The following is a 15,658-nucleotide window of genomic DNA, read 5'->3' as shown; positions in this document are numbered from 1 at the left end:
CCAGAATCCAAGTACCACCTTACTTACCATCCTTGTCCAAGATCTCACTTTCTATTAAAAAAAATTAACTATTTATTTCACAAGAGCGAGTGAGTGTCCATCTGTTGGTTCACTGCCCAAAGGCCCCCAGTGGCCAGGGCTGAAGCCAGGAACTCATTCCTGGACTTCATGTGGGTAGCAGGAACCCAACGACTTCAGCCAGGGTTTGAACTGGCAGGTAGCTAGAGTCGGGCACTGAACCCAGGTACTCCAATACAGGATGCGGATGTTTTAATCCCTAGACCCTCTGATCCGTTCCTAACAGAACAACCGGATTGCCCTCCTTGGTTTGCTGTGGTTATGTCACTTAAACCCCTCCTTTTCATATGACCTTTCCCTCTCTACCTGTTGTCGCTCCCCCTCTTCGTGGAGGAACGACACAGGACCCTGCGCTGTTCTTTCGTCTGCTCGGCCCTCCCCGGGTTTGCTGCTGGTTCTTCCCAGGTTGGCTACTATCCCTTCCACCTCCGTGGAAGGGCAGTTCCCCCTGGCCGCATTCCCCACTTCCGCAGGGGAGCGGCACACCGCCGGCCGGCTCTTCTCGGGGGCTGCACAGGTGTTCCTTCAGCTAGATGTTCCCCATAGATGTTCCTGGTGCATGCCGTCTCTCTCCTCCTTTATAGTCCTCCTCCGCCAATCCCAACTCGGCTGCCCACACGCCGAGTACGCTGCTCTCCTCCAATCAGGAGCAAGTCCTACAGTTTATTAGTTGAACTGGAGGCAGCTGTGCGGAAGCTGTTTACTTCTCTCCCAGCGCCATATTGTGGGAGAGCAGATGCATAGAATAAGTCTTAATTCCAGTAACTTAGTCTAGTCCGAGCTGCTTCCCACAGAGGAGAGCAGATGCATAGAATAAGTCTTAATTCCAGTAACTTAGTCTAGTCCGAGCTGCTCCCCACAGATCCCCCTTTCTTTTTATTTTTTTTTTTTTTTGGCGTTGATACGCGCCTGTCTTCGGTGTCCCGCAGCACACACTCTGCTCTACTTGCTAGAGTTGCCACAGGCTCTTACAAGTCCTATCAATCAGGAAAACCGAATCCGGGTCCTCTCTTCGCCATTGTGAGGAGGTTTTTAGGCGCTGATGCGTGCCTGTGTTCGGTGCCCTGCAGCGCATGCTCTGCTCTGCCCGCAGGGGCTTACAAAACCTATCAGGCAAACCGAACCCAAGCCTTCTCATTGCCTTATTGTGGGGGAGACTTATTAGTGTTGGTTCGTGCCTATCTTCGGTGACCTGCAGCTCATACTCTGGTCGAGCTGCTTGCTGGCGCTTACCGCCTTAAATCAGGCAGACCGAATCCAAGCTTAATATTGTTGTATTGTGGGGAAGCCTTACTGATGTTAATTCGTGCCTGTCTTCGGTGACCTGCGGCGCATAAGCTGCTAGCTGCCCGCAGGTGCTCATCGCCTCACTTGATTAGGCAGACCGAATCCAAGCTCTCACATTGCAGTGTTGTAGGGAGGCCTTTTTATTTCTCTATTTCTCTATCTCCGGGCATTCCTATTTCTCCCATTTTACTTCTATCTTCCAGCATTCCTATTTTTCTCACTTTACTTCTAAACTTCTGTTTCTCTTATCCCTGCGGCTTCCCGCTCTCATTCTTATCCCCGCGGCTTCCCGGCTGCGCCCGCCCCGAGGCTGCTTCTCGGCGGCTTCCCGGCTGAGCCGCTTCAGCCCGCGCCTCTCTCATCTGCGCAGCTTCCCGGCTTTGCGCGGCTTCCCGGCGCCTCGCCCCGCCGGCGGGTTCCCGGCTCTGCGCGCACGCTCCGCGGTCTCCACGCACTTCGCGCCCGCACCACGGCCTCGCGCCAACGCCCCGTGCTCTCTCTGCACGCGGCGGCTTCCGCGAATGTTTCCGCCACCACCGGCATTCAGTCCAAGTTCCCCGGACTAACCTGGCGAATCCTGGCGGCCCACGTCTCTGCCTCTGGTTCCAGATCTTCGCCTCTTGCTCCCCGGGGTGACTTGAAGAATTCCAAGATGGCTTGGCCTGCACTCGCGGCTTCATCCTCCCTAACATTTCTCTCTACCCGGTATGTTTCCTTAAGTTTTCTTCCAACAATATTCCTCTCATTTCTCCTGGCTACTCCCCACAGTCCGTATCCGAGTCCAAGCCTCCTCCAGGTTTCACTTTCGCTTTCAATCTCCTAGCTTCCCCACCATAGTCCGCATCCGAGTCTATGAAAGCTTTCACTTTCGCTTTCAATCCTAACTTCTTTCCCACAGTCCATATCCGAGTCTATGCCTAGGCTTTCAATAGCTTCTTCCGGCACCTAGGCTCTTTGCTAGTCTCTCTCTCCGGTATTTTCCTGCTTCTTCCCGTTTCTTCCCTCCTAAGTTTCCTATCCGTCCTAGGTTTCCTAATCCGAGTCATGTTTCCTATCCGAGTCACGGCACCATTATGTCGCTCCCCCTCTTCGTGGAGGAACGACACAGGACCCTGCGCTGTTCTTTCGTCTGCTCGGCCTTCCCCGGGTTTGCTGCTGGTTCTTCCCAGGTTGGCTACTATCCCTTCCACCTCCGTGGAAGGGCAGTTCCCCCTGGCCGCATTCCCCACTTCCGCAGGGGAGCGGCACACCGCCGGCCGGCTCTTCTCGGGGGCTGCACAGGTGTTCCCTTAGATGTTCCCCATAGATGTTTCCGGTGCATGCCGTTTCTCTCCTCCTTTATAGTCCTCCTCCGCCAATCCCAACTCGGCTGCCCACACGCCGAGTACGCTGCTCTCCAATCAGGAGCAAGTCCTACAGTTAATTGGTTGAACTGGAGGCAGCTGTGCGGAAGCTGTTTACTTCTCTCCCAGCGCCATATTGTGGGAGAGCAGATGCATAGAATAAGTCTTAATTCCAGTAACAGTCTAGTCCGGTTTGCTCCCCACAACCTGTCTTCTCTGTCATGCCACCACCAGTCTATCAGAGAAACCAAGTCACTTACCCTACAAAATGTCCCACATTTTAGATCTGACTGTCTCTTTGAGGGAACTTGAACTTGTTCCTCTGATCCCTGGATTTCCTATAAACTGACAGATTCACATTAGACTTGGTTGGCATCACTTCCAGCTTTTTTAAGCAAGAACACGAGTGTGGCTGTGCACTGCCCGTTCCATCATCGCTGAGACGCATCACGGCTGTTCAGTGGCTTGGGTGGCAGTCAGCCCATTCCTCCCAGGATGTTTTCTCATCATCTTTCTGTCTGATGATCATTGTCCAGATCCATGTCCTCATTAGAGGTGGCAAAACAGCAATTTTGGAATTCTAGTATTCCTTCTGCATTTATTAATAGCAATCTTTTTTTTTTTTTTTTTTTTTTTACAGGCAGAGTGGACAGTGAGAGAGAGAGAGAGACAGAGAGAAAGGTCTTCCTTTGCCTTTGGTTCACCCTCCAATGGCACTGCGCTGATCCGATGGCAGGAGCCAGGTGCTTCTCCTGGTCTCCCATGGGGTGCAGGGCCCAAGCATCCTCCATCCTCCACTGCACTCCTGGGCCACAGCAGAGAGCTGGACTGGAAGAGGGGCAACCGGGACAGAATCCGGCGCCCTGACCAGGACTAGAACCCGGTGTGCTGGCGCCGCTAGGCAGAGGATTAGCCTAGTGAGCCGTGGCGCCGGCCTATTAATAGCAATCTCTCAGTAAAGAAGCTCTTAGCTTTCGCTCTGATTAGCCCTCTGGTTTCTCGGAGATAAAGCTACATAGTAAAGGTGGGATGTATGTCTGATATGTAGTCAAAGAATCAGAATGCTAATGACCTAAAATCACTGGATGCTCAGAAATGTTCTATCGATCAAATGTGTTCCTGAGTCCTGTGACACAGCCCCATTAGCTGTGGTTAATTACCTCACTTTTCAGAACGCCATATCCTAGGCTCATCTCGCCTATCTTCTGCCCCAAACCTATTATTAGCAATTCCTCCAAAAGAAAGCACAAGGTCCTTTTAGTGTGAAATAGTGGAGGCCACAACTTGGATGCTGGGTATGCTAAATGCCATATGCTACTGCCACTGTTTCTAAATCTTTCTGGGAAACAGAGATAAAAATAAATTTTTAAGGCAGGAAAAAAAATTATGACTTCTTTCAATATTTACATTTCAAATCTGAGGGTTTTTACTTAATTTCTTTCATTTTGTACTTGTATTCTTTTCTTTTACACTGGAAATCTTGATTCCTAGTGACACTGCCAGTTACTTGCTTTATCTTACAATGTATCTATAATAGTTTCAAAAGGGGGGCCAGCACTGTGGCATAATGGGCTAAGCTTCCTCCTGCAGTACAGGCATCCCATACAGGTGCTGGTTCATGTCCTGGCTGCTCTTCTTCTAATCCAGCTTCCTGCTATGGCCTGGAAAAGCAGAAGATGGCCCAAGTGCTTGGCCCCTGCACCCACGTGGGAGACCCAGAAGAAGCTCCCAGTTTCTGGCTTCGGATCAGCCCAGCTCCAGCCGTTGCAGCCATTTGGGGGAGTGAACCAGCAGATGGAAGACTTTTCTTTGTGCCTCTCCCTGTCTTTAACTCTACCTCTTAAATAAATGAATAAAAATCTTAAAAAAAAAAAGTTTCAAAAGAACAAATTAAACTCAGAAGTATTCCATTCCCATACTATTCTCTTCTTGCTCCTTCAGCTAACCATTTTTACATTTTGGGTTTATTTTTCCACTATTTCTTTTTGAAAATACAAGTATAATCAAACACATACACCTCTTTCCCTACTCCCCCCCCCCCCCCGCCTTTTAAGATTTACTCATTTATTTACTTCTTTGAAAGGCAGAATCACAGACAGACAGGGAGACACAGATCTTTCATCTGCTGGTTCATTCCCCAAGTGTTCACAACAGCTGGTCCAAGCTGAAGCCAGGAGCTCAGAATTCCATCCAGGTCTCCCACATGGGCAGCAGGGGCCCAAGTACTCGGGCAATCTAATGGGCATTAGCAAGAAGGTGATGTGAAGCAGAGCAGCTAAGACACAAACTGATGCTCCAATATGGGATGCTGGCATCTCAAGAGGTGGCTTCACCTGCTGTACCACAACTCTGGCCCTTCTCCTTCCCTTTCTTATCCAAAAGGCAGCACATTAAAAACCTGAGGGACTCTGTTGAGAGGTGGGGGAAATCATGTTACTCCTTTCCTAGAGTCAACAGCTCCCCCGGAATAAAAGCCAAAGCCTTTACAGGGTACAGCCTGAAAAGCCCTGTGGTCTGGCTGTAACCTTCTAAACTCACCCTTTCCACTCTCCCTCTCACGCTTGCCAAGATACCATGAGGTTTTCCCAATTTTGTACATGTGACAATTTTCCAAACCTAATGTAAAAATCAGTATAGTATAATAAAAATTCTGGTAGGTTTTGTTGTGGAACTTGACAAGCTGATCCTAAAATTACTAAAAAAAAAAAAAAAAAGTGAAGAACAATCAAGATAATTTTTTAAAAGAACAAGAATAAAGAAGCTCCCTTCCCATTTATAGAGGCGTGGGAGCTTACAGGAGCAGGCACAATAACAATCGTGCATTTCCATATTTCCAGCATGGCTCCATGCACGTTATATACCCCATGAGATAGGCACCACTATTTCAGATAAGAAATCTGACACAAAGGGAGGCTAATTAACTCATTTAAAGGTCCCAAACTAACAGGTGCTGGAGGCAGAATTCCCCCAGGGCAGTCTAGGAGCTTTCTTAGCTGCTTCATTAAATTTTAACTGAAGTGGCATGGCGGCGTTGGCAGAGTGATAGACAAATAGAATAAAGGAATAGGAAGCCTAGGAACAGATCCACGAACAGATGAAACCACGCTGTATAATAGAGGTGGATTACTATCCGCATAAAAAAGATGCAAGACGGCCTAGTCAGTAGACAGTGCTGGAGCCATGAAGTGTCCAGATGGAAGATGCTGAACTAAGATCCTGTTTCATACAGTATGTAAAATTAGACCTAAGGGGCTGGGCATTTGGCTTGGCAGCTAAGAGGCCTATGTCCCAACGTGGGAGGCAGCAGGTCCTGGGTAGAGGGCCCTCTGCTGCCCACTCGGGAGTCTGCACTGTGTTCTTGGCTCCCAGCTCCAGCCCTGGGAGTCAGCCAGCACGTGGGAGCTCTTCATCTCTCTCAAACAAGTAAGATCAAAAAAAACATTTTGAAGTGTGTGGAAAACAGAATTAAAAGGTGACTTTAATTTTGGTGGAAAAAAATGCTGAAATCCATGCATTTTTCTCATAATACAAATTTACATGAACTTTTTGATGTTTAAGAATGCTCTCTCCAGCACTGCTGGTAACTGCAAACAAAGTAGAAGTAATCAACAGCCCATCCGGGTCCGGCACTGTGGCGTAACAGGTAAAGCCTGCAGTACTGGCATCCCATATGCTGCTTCACTTCCTATCCAGCTCTCTGCTATGGCTTGGGAAAGCAATAGAGGGTGGTCCAAGTTCTTGGGCACCTATACCTGTGTGGGAGACTGGGAAGAAGCTCCTAGCTTTAGATTGGTGCAGCTCTGGCCATTGCGGCCATTTGGGTAACAAACCTCAGCAGATGGAAGACCTCTCTCCCTCTCTCTGCATCTGCCTCTCTGTAACTCTTTCAAATAAATCAATCAATCTTAAAAAAAAAAGTCTATCATCAGGTGAGTGGATAAACTGTGCCCTATTCATATGATGACCTAATATACCGAGCTAACAGATCTCTGAATATACCCATGGATAATTCAAAACTATACTGCTGCATAAAGAAAAGCAAGTTGGAAAGTACATGTATAGCACAACACAATTTATCCATTTCCCAAAAAACAGATGCCCTAAAACCTTTTTGAGTAAGAATACACCAATTTTACAAGGAAAAAAGAATACAGGAAACTGCCCACATCAGGATCAGAATAGCGGCTATCCTCAAGGAGGAGAGGAAGCCGAAGGAAGGAGGGGCAGGGCTTTGACAGGGTCCACTACACTAATTTAAGATTCTGGAACAAGACACAAAATGCCAACACCTTTTAAATCTGGGTAATGGGTACTTGGCTGTTAATATTTTTACAATGTTTTATTTTTATATGTTCCTACATTTGAAATAATGTTTTTTAAAATATCAGATGGCTCATTATGTCTGCCCCGACACATTCCTAGAGAAGCTTGTGAGGATCAAGAGATATGACCTGGGTGCATGTCCTTGGTAAACCACAGGAACTTCTCAGACACAACGCATCATCACAATCCACAGGATGAAGTCTGGCCTTACTTACAGTCTTGTGTAACTGTTTGTCTGTATCAGTACTGACTGTTCACATTAGTCTCTGAATGACTTTTAGCTATTCATGTAAGTTCAATCCAACCTTAAACCATAAACACTTGCTACCACTAAAAATATTCAATCAAATCTGTTGATGCAAGCCTTGAAGAGAACTATAAAAAGCAAATTCTAAATATGTTCTGGACAGCGGTAGCTTCAGCAGAATGAAAGTGGCTATCCAAAAGCGGGAGCATCCACACGCTTGTCCATCAATGACAGGAAAGCAGTCTCTTTAGGTTCCCATGTTTACAGCATTTTCCCACCGGTCATCTCCTGAGGTGATGAGTCTGGTAAGGACTAGAGTATATGTGGTTCAGAGAGTGGTTCTGCAGTGTCCAGGATGCTTGGATTAAACCCGGCTCTGACCTTTGCTACATGTATGACCTTGGTTCAAGTAATTTAACCTTCAGAGTTTCCTCAACAATAACTGGGATTTAAAAAAAATCCTATGAAAGCATGTATGCAAAGCACTTAGTCTAGCACCTACCACAAGTGAGACCACAACAGAAACCACCGTTGCTGTTGCTGCTGCTACTGTTAATATTACTGGTGAGACTGTCTCTTATTTCCTTGTTGTTGGCTCAGACAATCTTATGAGGTCAAAGGTCAGGGGTCAGAAAATAAATATTTTAGGCTTTGCTGGCCATGCAGTCTATAAGGCTATAGGCTGCTCAGGCCTTATAGCCTGAAAGCAGCCACAGATAACACATCAATGAATGAATGAGTGGATCAGTGTCCCAATAAAACTATTTACAAAAACAAGCAGCAGGACAAATGTGGTGGATGGGCCAGAGCTTGTTATCTCAGATCTAGACAGCTGTGTGTGCCATCTGCATGTGATCTGCATCTGCTTCCAAAGACTTTGCAATATGTCATCAGTTCAAAAACATATTCCTGGGCCGGTGCCGCAGCTCACTAGGCTAATCCTCTGCCTTGCGGTGCCGGCACACCGGGTTCTAGTCCCGGTCAGGGCGCCGGATTCTGTCCCAGTTGCCCCTCTTCCAGGCCAGCTCTCTGCTGTGGCCAGGGAGTGCAGTGAAGGATGGCCCAAGTCCTTGGGCCCTGCACCCCGTGGGAGACCAGGAGAAGCACCTGGCTCCTGCCATTGGATCAGCGCGGTGCGCTGGCCGCAGCACGCCAGCCGCAGTGGCCATTGGAGGGTGAACCAAAGGCAAAGGAAGACCTTTCTCTCTGTCTCTCTCTCTCACTGTCCACTCTGCCTGTCAAAACAAAAACAAAAACAAAACAAAACCAAAACAAAACAAAACAAAAAAACCCATATTCCTGGTGAGGGGATAAAGAAAAACAAAGATACTCTTCCTACATTTAGTAACTTGGGCTTCCTCCTCCACCCCCCTTTCTTATTCTATTTTCTATAACTGACTTGGCAATCCTGTAATTACAAAACAGACACAGAAAATGACAGAAACTCGGAGTATATCAAAGACCCTAAGAAAGTTTCACCACACCATAGTTTGGGTACAGGCCTTAGGCTTTCATAACTAACCAAAAACTAGTGGCTTCACTAAAAGTAACCTCTAAGATAAGCAAAATTATAAGAAAAAATAATCCAGGTTTTCTTTTCGGTATTTGTTTATTTCCTGTTCTCACAGTTTTCTCATTTGCTGTAGCTAAATAGTAAGGAGGAAATAAGAGCACACTGCCGTTTGTTCAACACGCTTGTAACATTCATAAACCCTGCCCAAGGCCACAGCTAACAAATGTACTCTGGGAACTACTGGTAATCACATCCAGGATGGGCCTGGCATGGCCTCAGTAGCAGTCTTGTCTGATAAAGAGCACAGCCTTCCACACTGCTTCTGCCCATATCAGCACCCTTGGCCCAGCAAAGCTTCCTCTGGGGAGTCTGAGCCCAGTCTGTAGGTGTGGAGCTTGACACATGGACAGACAGCACCCAAACCCAAGTCCACTGGAATTACCTGCAGCTGGAGGCTCAGGGCCCTGTGCTTCACAGCTGACGCATGGAGGGCACGGCTCAGGCAGGCCTGTCCCAGTCGCCGCCTCCACTCTGTCCAGCACACCCTGAAAGAGCAAACCAAAGATGGGGCCAGCCAGAAAAAAGGCCACTCAGATAAGAGAAGGGAGTGAGGGATGGGCTTCAGATCCTCAGCTCTGGTCCTTCCCCCTCACGGTGACATCTCTAGGTTAGTATCTGCTAGAGAAACTGCTGGTTTCTCTCTCTCTCTCTCTTTCTCTCTCTCTCTCTCTCTCTCTCTCTCTCTCTCTCTTTCACACACACACACACACACACACACACATGAGAAACAATTCTGGAGCTGCCAACTAAGGGTTGGAAATTGATGGTTCCTAAGGTCAGATTCAGCCTAATCACTACAGACATATTCTGTTTGGTCTATTTCGTTTAAAATTAATTACTAGAGCAGGCATTTGGCCCAGCGGTTAAGATACCACTTGTGATGCCTGCATCCCATACAAAGTGCCTAGTTTGGAGCCCCAGATCTGATACTGATTCCAGGTTCCTGCTTATGCAGACCCTGGGAAGCAGCAATGAATGAGTGCTCAAGAACTTGTGTTAGACCCAGATGAGTTTCCAGCCGCTGGGTTTGGCCTGGCCCAGTCTCAGCTATTACAGACATGTGGGGAGTAAACCACCCAGTGGAAATTCTGTCTGTCTGTCTCTCTGTAAAATAAACAAAATAGACAAAAATGTGAAAAATAATGATTGTCAACATTTAAAGATCATATTCTGCAGAATAATCGATGTAAGAAGCAACCATGGATTTCCTGCCTCGCTGGATTCCTTCCCTTCCAACTGTCCTGGACAAGTTTTGGTTTCAGTCTTGGTTTCTTTTCCAGTTATTTTCCAATCTGCCGTAGGACAACAGCCATGAGAAAACCAGTCTGCAGGCTCCGCTTTCCAGAAGCTCTACTTGCCTGCTCACTCTACCCACAAAGACCTCTCTCTTCTGAACCTACTCTCTTTTCCTAACCTACACCCTGTTTATCAAAATCACTCCAAAAATCTCCAGCTGTCTTGCAGTATTATTTTTAAGTACTTAGCTCCCTGGATATAATCCCAGCACCAACATAGTACCAGAACATTTTAAGGCCTCAACAAACATACATTGAGTAAATGAATTCATTATACAAAAATATCCGCCACAGACTCAAGCAGAACTGCATACTAATTAAGTATTTAAAAATACTTGCTGAGGGGCATGCACTTGGCACGGTAGTTAAGACACTGCTTAGGATGCCTGCATCCCCTATAGGAGTGCCTGGGTTTGAATTCCAGCTCCACTTCCAATTTCAGGTCCCTGTAAATGCACACCTTGAGAGGCAGCAAGTGACACAACAAGTATTAGGGTCCCTGTGGCTAACATGGGAGACTCAGACTGAATTCTAGGTGATCGGTTTGGGTCTGGCCCAGCCTTTGGCTGTTGCAGGAATTTGAGGAGTGAACCAGTGGATGGAAGATCTCTATCTCTTTATGTTTATGCTTCTGCCTTTTCAGTAAATTAAATGTTTAATTATAAAAATATCCCTGAATAAATTTTAAATAATCTTATTTTTATTTAAATGCCTTTTTTACATCCACTGATGTTCTGTACACTGCTAAATACCCTGCAGGTGTTACCATGTTTATTCCCCATGACAATCGTGAAATATACTTAGTTTGCCTATTTATTTCCCAGATAGTGAAATGACCCAATAGCATGTGTAGGAACACAGATTCAAAACCAAGCTGGTACAGTAGCAAAGCCTCTGCTCTTAACCGTTTTAAAAGCCCAGCTCTTTCCAGCAAGAACTGTGCATTTAATACACCACCATTCAGGACATCCCAGTACCACTAGAGAGGCACACAGGGGTATCAGTTCCATATAAAGCAGTTCCCTGTTATTAAAAGCAGATTAATTGATGTTCCTCCAAAGCTTCTGCAATGCTAATGAGAGGTAGTGTAGCACAGCAGTTAGGGGTGGAAGTAGGTGATTCCTAGTTTTGCCAATTACAGTTTGTGTGAGCTCAGTCAAGCTACTCAACTTTTCTGTACATTGTAAAATGTGCAATAACAGTATATGGCAAAGATTAAATAATACATTTTACATTAAAAAGTTAACATACACACAAACTTAATGCAGGATTTAGAACACTGTAAATACTCAATTAGCCTTGAATATGATTATGTAAAATATAACAGTGAAACAGATTATCAATTAATATTATGCATTATGTTTGAAGAGCTGTTTTAAGATAAGCTTTTAAGAAAATTTTTAAGAAGATGTATTTATCGGGCCAGTGCTGTGGTGTAGTGAGTAAAGCCATTGCCTGCAGTGCCAGCATCCCATATTGGTGCCGGTCCGAGTCCTGGCTGCTCCGTTTCCAATCCAGCTCTCTGCTATGGCCTGGGAAAGCAGCAGAGGGTGGCCCAAGGCCTTGGGCCACTGCACCCATGTGGGAGACCCAGAAGTTCCTGCCTTCTGGCTTTGGATCGGCGAAGCTCTGGCCATTGCAATCAATTGGGGAGTGAACCAGCGGATGAAAGACCTCTTTCTCTCTGCCTCTCCTTCTCTTTCTGTGTAACTTTGTCTTTCAAATAAATAAATACATCCTAAAAAAAAAAAAAAAAAAACAAGATGTATTTATCTGAAGGTAGAATTACACACACATGAGCATGGAGAGAGAGACAGAGCCTGAGAAAGAAACAAACAGACACATCTTCCATCTGCTGGTCCACTCCCCAAATGGCCACAACAGCTGTGGCTGGCCAGACGGAAGTTAAAAGTCTGGGTCGCCTGCATGGGTGACAGGGGCCAAAATACTTAGGCCATTTTCTGCTGCCTTCCCAACCGCATAAGCAGGGAGGTGGATCAAAAGTGGAACAGCAGGACTTGAACCTGCACTCATATGGGATGCCAATTCAACCTGCTACGCCACAACCCTGGCCCCTAACATGGGTTTTATGCTGCTCCCCACATAGCGGTTGGTGAAGGATGACGGCTGCTGCTCTGAGGGGCAATCAAGTGCACTCACCGTAAAATACTCTGCTGCCTGAACTCCACAGCCGTGCTCTGCATCTCAAGCTTGGTTTGCCGAAAAATCACATAGATCAACCAGGACTTCCAGGCCTGTCGCATCTTTTGCTTTGCATCTAGACACACCAAAGGCATTTATTTTAAAGGGTAAGAGGAGATGTGTTACCCTGGGTAATGACAAAAGCTCAAGGCTCTCTGTATTCATCCTTTCTTTGAATCCCTGAATCTCTCTAGCCTTTGTGTGCCCCCTGCTGGAAAAGTTGTGAAGTGCTACAAAATTAACGCAGATCCAAGTACAAGTGAAGACTACATGATGACACTGACAACATTTAAAGAAAGATCAATGTACTGAACTGTCCAGGAAGTCCTTCCTTTACATGTTCCTATTTCTTGTGTGTGTGGTTTCTTTTTCTTTTTTTTTTTTTTTAACAGGCAGAGTGGACAGTGAGAGAGAGAGACAGAGAGAAAGGTCTTCCTTTTTGCCATTGGTTCACCCTCCAATGGCCGCAGCGGCCGGCGCACTGCACTGATCCGAAGGCAGGAGCCAGGTGCTTCTCCTGGTCTCCCATGGGGTGCAGGGCCCAAGCACTTGGGCCATCCTCCACTGCACTCCCTGGCCACAGCAGAGAGCTGGCCTGGAAGAGGGGCAACCAGGACAGAGTCCGGCGCCCCGACCAGGACTAGAACCCGGTGTGCCGGCACCACTAGGCGGAGGATTAGCCTAGTGAGCCGCAGCGCCGGCCTCCTATTTCTTTATAGATGTATTATTCAATAGTTACAGATTAAATTCTATACATCAACAGGCAACAGAGAAGTTTTTTAGGGATACAGATGTAATAATACTGGCATGAACTGGTGATTGCATTTTTTTTTTAAGATTTTATTTATTTATTTGAAAGGCAGAGGCAGAGAGAGATAGAGAGGTCTTCCATTCGCCGGCTCACTTCCTGGATGGCTGCAACGGCCAGAGCTGGGCTGATCCAAAGCCAAGAGCTTCCTCTGGGTTTCCCACGTGGACACAGGGGCCCAAAAACTTGGGCCATCTTCCACCACTTTCCCAGGCCTTGGCAGAGAGTGGGATTGGAAGTGGAGCAGCTGGGACTCGAACTGGCGCCCATATGGGATGTCGGCACCACAGGCAGCGGCTTTACTCGCTACACCACAGTGCTGGACCCAAATTTCTTTTAAGAAAAGATTTATTTATTTATTTATTTGAAAGGCAGAGTGTCAGAGACAGAGAGCTTCATTTCTGCTGGTTCACTCCCTAAATGGCCACAACAGCCAGGTCTGGGCCAGGCCAAAGGCCAGAGTCAGGAATTTCATCCATTTCATCCCAGTTTCCCCATGGGTGGCAGCAACCCAAGCATTTGGGAGCTGCATCACAAGAGAAGCAACCGGGCCTTGAACCTGCACCCCAATACGAGATGCTAGTGTCACAAGCAATGGCCTAATCCCTAGCAACACAATGCCAGTCCCATGAGCTGATAAATTGTTGAAACTGGGTTATCGGTATGTGGAGGTTCCTGATTCTCGCAATTTTGTAGACACTTAATAATCTCCATAATATGAAGCTAAATAAGGAGAAATTATGTTAGAAAACTTGCTTTTTCTAACAATAACTAAAGTAGAAAAAGCAGAATGTAAGAAATGAGTGTAATTGGGAAATAATAAAGAGGATAAGTAATGATCATAAAAGAAAAACAATTTACTAGATATGGGAGGTACGAAAGCCCACAAGTGTCCTTCTATGGTAAATTCCATTTTCATTATGAAAGTTACCACTTGGGGCCAGTGCTGTGGCACAGTGGGTTAAAGCCCTGGCCTGCAGCACCAGCATCCCATATGGGCACCGATTCTAGTCCCGCTGCTCCTCTTCTGATCCAGCTCTCTGCTGTGGCTTGGGAAAGCAGCAGAAGATGGTCCAAGTGTTTGGGTCCTTGCACCCACATGGGAGATCAGGAAGAAGCACCTGGTTCCTGACTTTGGATCTGTGCAGCTCTGGCCACTGCAGCCATTTGGGGAGTAAACCAATGGAAGGAAGGCCTTTCTCTCTGTCTCTCCCTCTCATTGTCTGTAACTCTACCTCTCAAATAAATGAATAAAATTTTTAAAAAAAAGAAAGAAAAGAAAAGGAAAGAAGAGTTACCACTGACTGGGGCCAGTGCTGTGGTGCAGTGGGTTAAAGCCAGCATCCCATATAGGTGCCAGTTCAAGTCCTAGCTGCTCCACTTCAGATCCAGCTCCCTGATAATGTACCTGGGAAAGCAGTGGAGGATGGCCCAAATCCTTGGATCCCTGCACCCACAGGGGAGACCTGGAGGAAGCTCCTGACCCCTGGCTTCAGATCAGCTCAACTCCGGCCATTGTGTGGTCATTTGGGGAATGAACCAGAGGATGGAAGACTTCTCTCTTTCTCTCCATAACTCATTCAAAGAAATATTATAAATTGTTTTAAAGTTATCACTGATGAAGTCAATTTCTTTTCAGAATACAAAGGGAAAAATAACATTATAAAAAAGTTTTTTAGGACATTCTCCAAAATGTGCTCACTAGGAATACAGCTCACCATACCTTATAAATACTGACAGACAAACCAAAATGTACAGGAGAATGTAACAGGTAGCTCCTGAGCCCACCCTGGGCCTCAGAAACCGGCCCACCAAGGTTCAGGAGCACAGTACAATGCTGTGGCTTAGAGTGTGGGCTGCTGAGAGAGACAAGCCAGGTTTCAATACTGACCCTTCCACTCTGTAGCCAAGTCATCTCACACAAGCTCCTCATCTGTGGAAAAGATGCCACCCTCAGAGGTATGTCTGAAAAGCCCAAGTGAAATTATCTATGAAGAATGTCTCCAATTAACATGAACTGTTATTTTTTTTTTAAGATTTATTTATTCTATTTGAAAGGCAGAGTTACAGACAGAGAAATCTTCCATCTATAGGTTCACTCCCCAAATGGCTGCAAAGGACAGGGCAGGGTCAGGCTGAACCCAGGAGCATAGAAACTCTATCTGGGTCTCCCACCTGGGTGGCAGGTACCCAAATACCACTGCTTTTCCAGGCTATTAGCAGGGAGCTGGATTGGAAGTGGACTGGCTGGGATAAAAACTAGCACTCATTATGGGACGCCAGCATCATAGGCAGTGGCTTAACCCCTTGTACCACAACATCAGCCCCAGGAAAACTCCCTTTGATGTTTAAAATAAAGAGTTATTTGTGACATATGATGGTTATTTCAGGCCTTGTCCACAGATCACAGGGAGTATCCACTCAACCTTACACTGTTATATAAAAAGTCTGCAAATAGTTAGTACTTTAGAGAAGCAGGATTCTCAGACTATCTTGTGCATC

At 46.4% G+C, this 15,658-nt stretch overlaps 1 protein-coding gene across 12 annotated transcripts in view; it reads right to left on the bottom strand.

Moving 5' to 3' along the window:
• Positions 1 to 15,658, bottom strand: part of SFI1 (SFI1 centrin binding protein) — an 84,835-nt gene that overhangs the window by 28,731 nt on the left and 40,446 nt on the right. For all 12 annotated transcript variants that reach the window (XR_011385157.1, XM_070065842.1, XM_070065841.1 and 9 more), the window contains 2 exons: positions 12,307 to 12,424; positions 9,234 to 9,336 (listed from right to left, as the gene is read on the bottom strand). Coding sequence is in view for 11 of the 12 variants with exons in the window: in XM_070065842.1 (XP_069921943.1) it covers positions 9,234 to 9,336; positions 12,307 to 12,424 (221 nt within the window). In the remaining variant the exon portion in view is untranslated. The remainder of the gene's footprint in view (positions 1 to 9,233; positions 9,337 to 12,306; positions 12,425 to 15,658) is intronic.

The sequence above is a fragment of the Oryctolagus cuniculus genome, chromosome 21 (assembly GCF_964237555.1).
Source record: "Oryctolagus cuniculus chromosome 21, mOryCun1.1, whole genome shotgun sequence".
Classification (NCBI taxonomy): domain Eukaryota; kingdom Metazoa; phylum Chordata; class Mammalia; order Lagomorpha; family Leporidae; genus Oryctolagus; species Oryctolagus cuniculus.
This window is presented reverse-complemented; position numbering and strand designations above follow the sequence as displayed.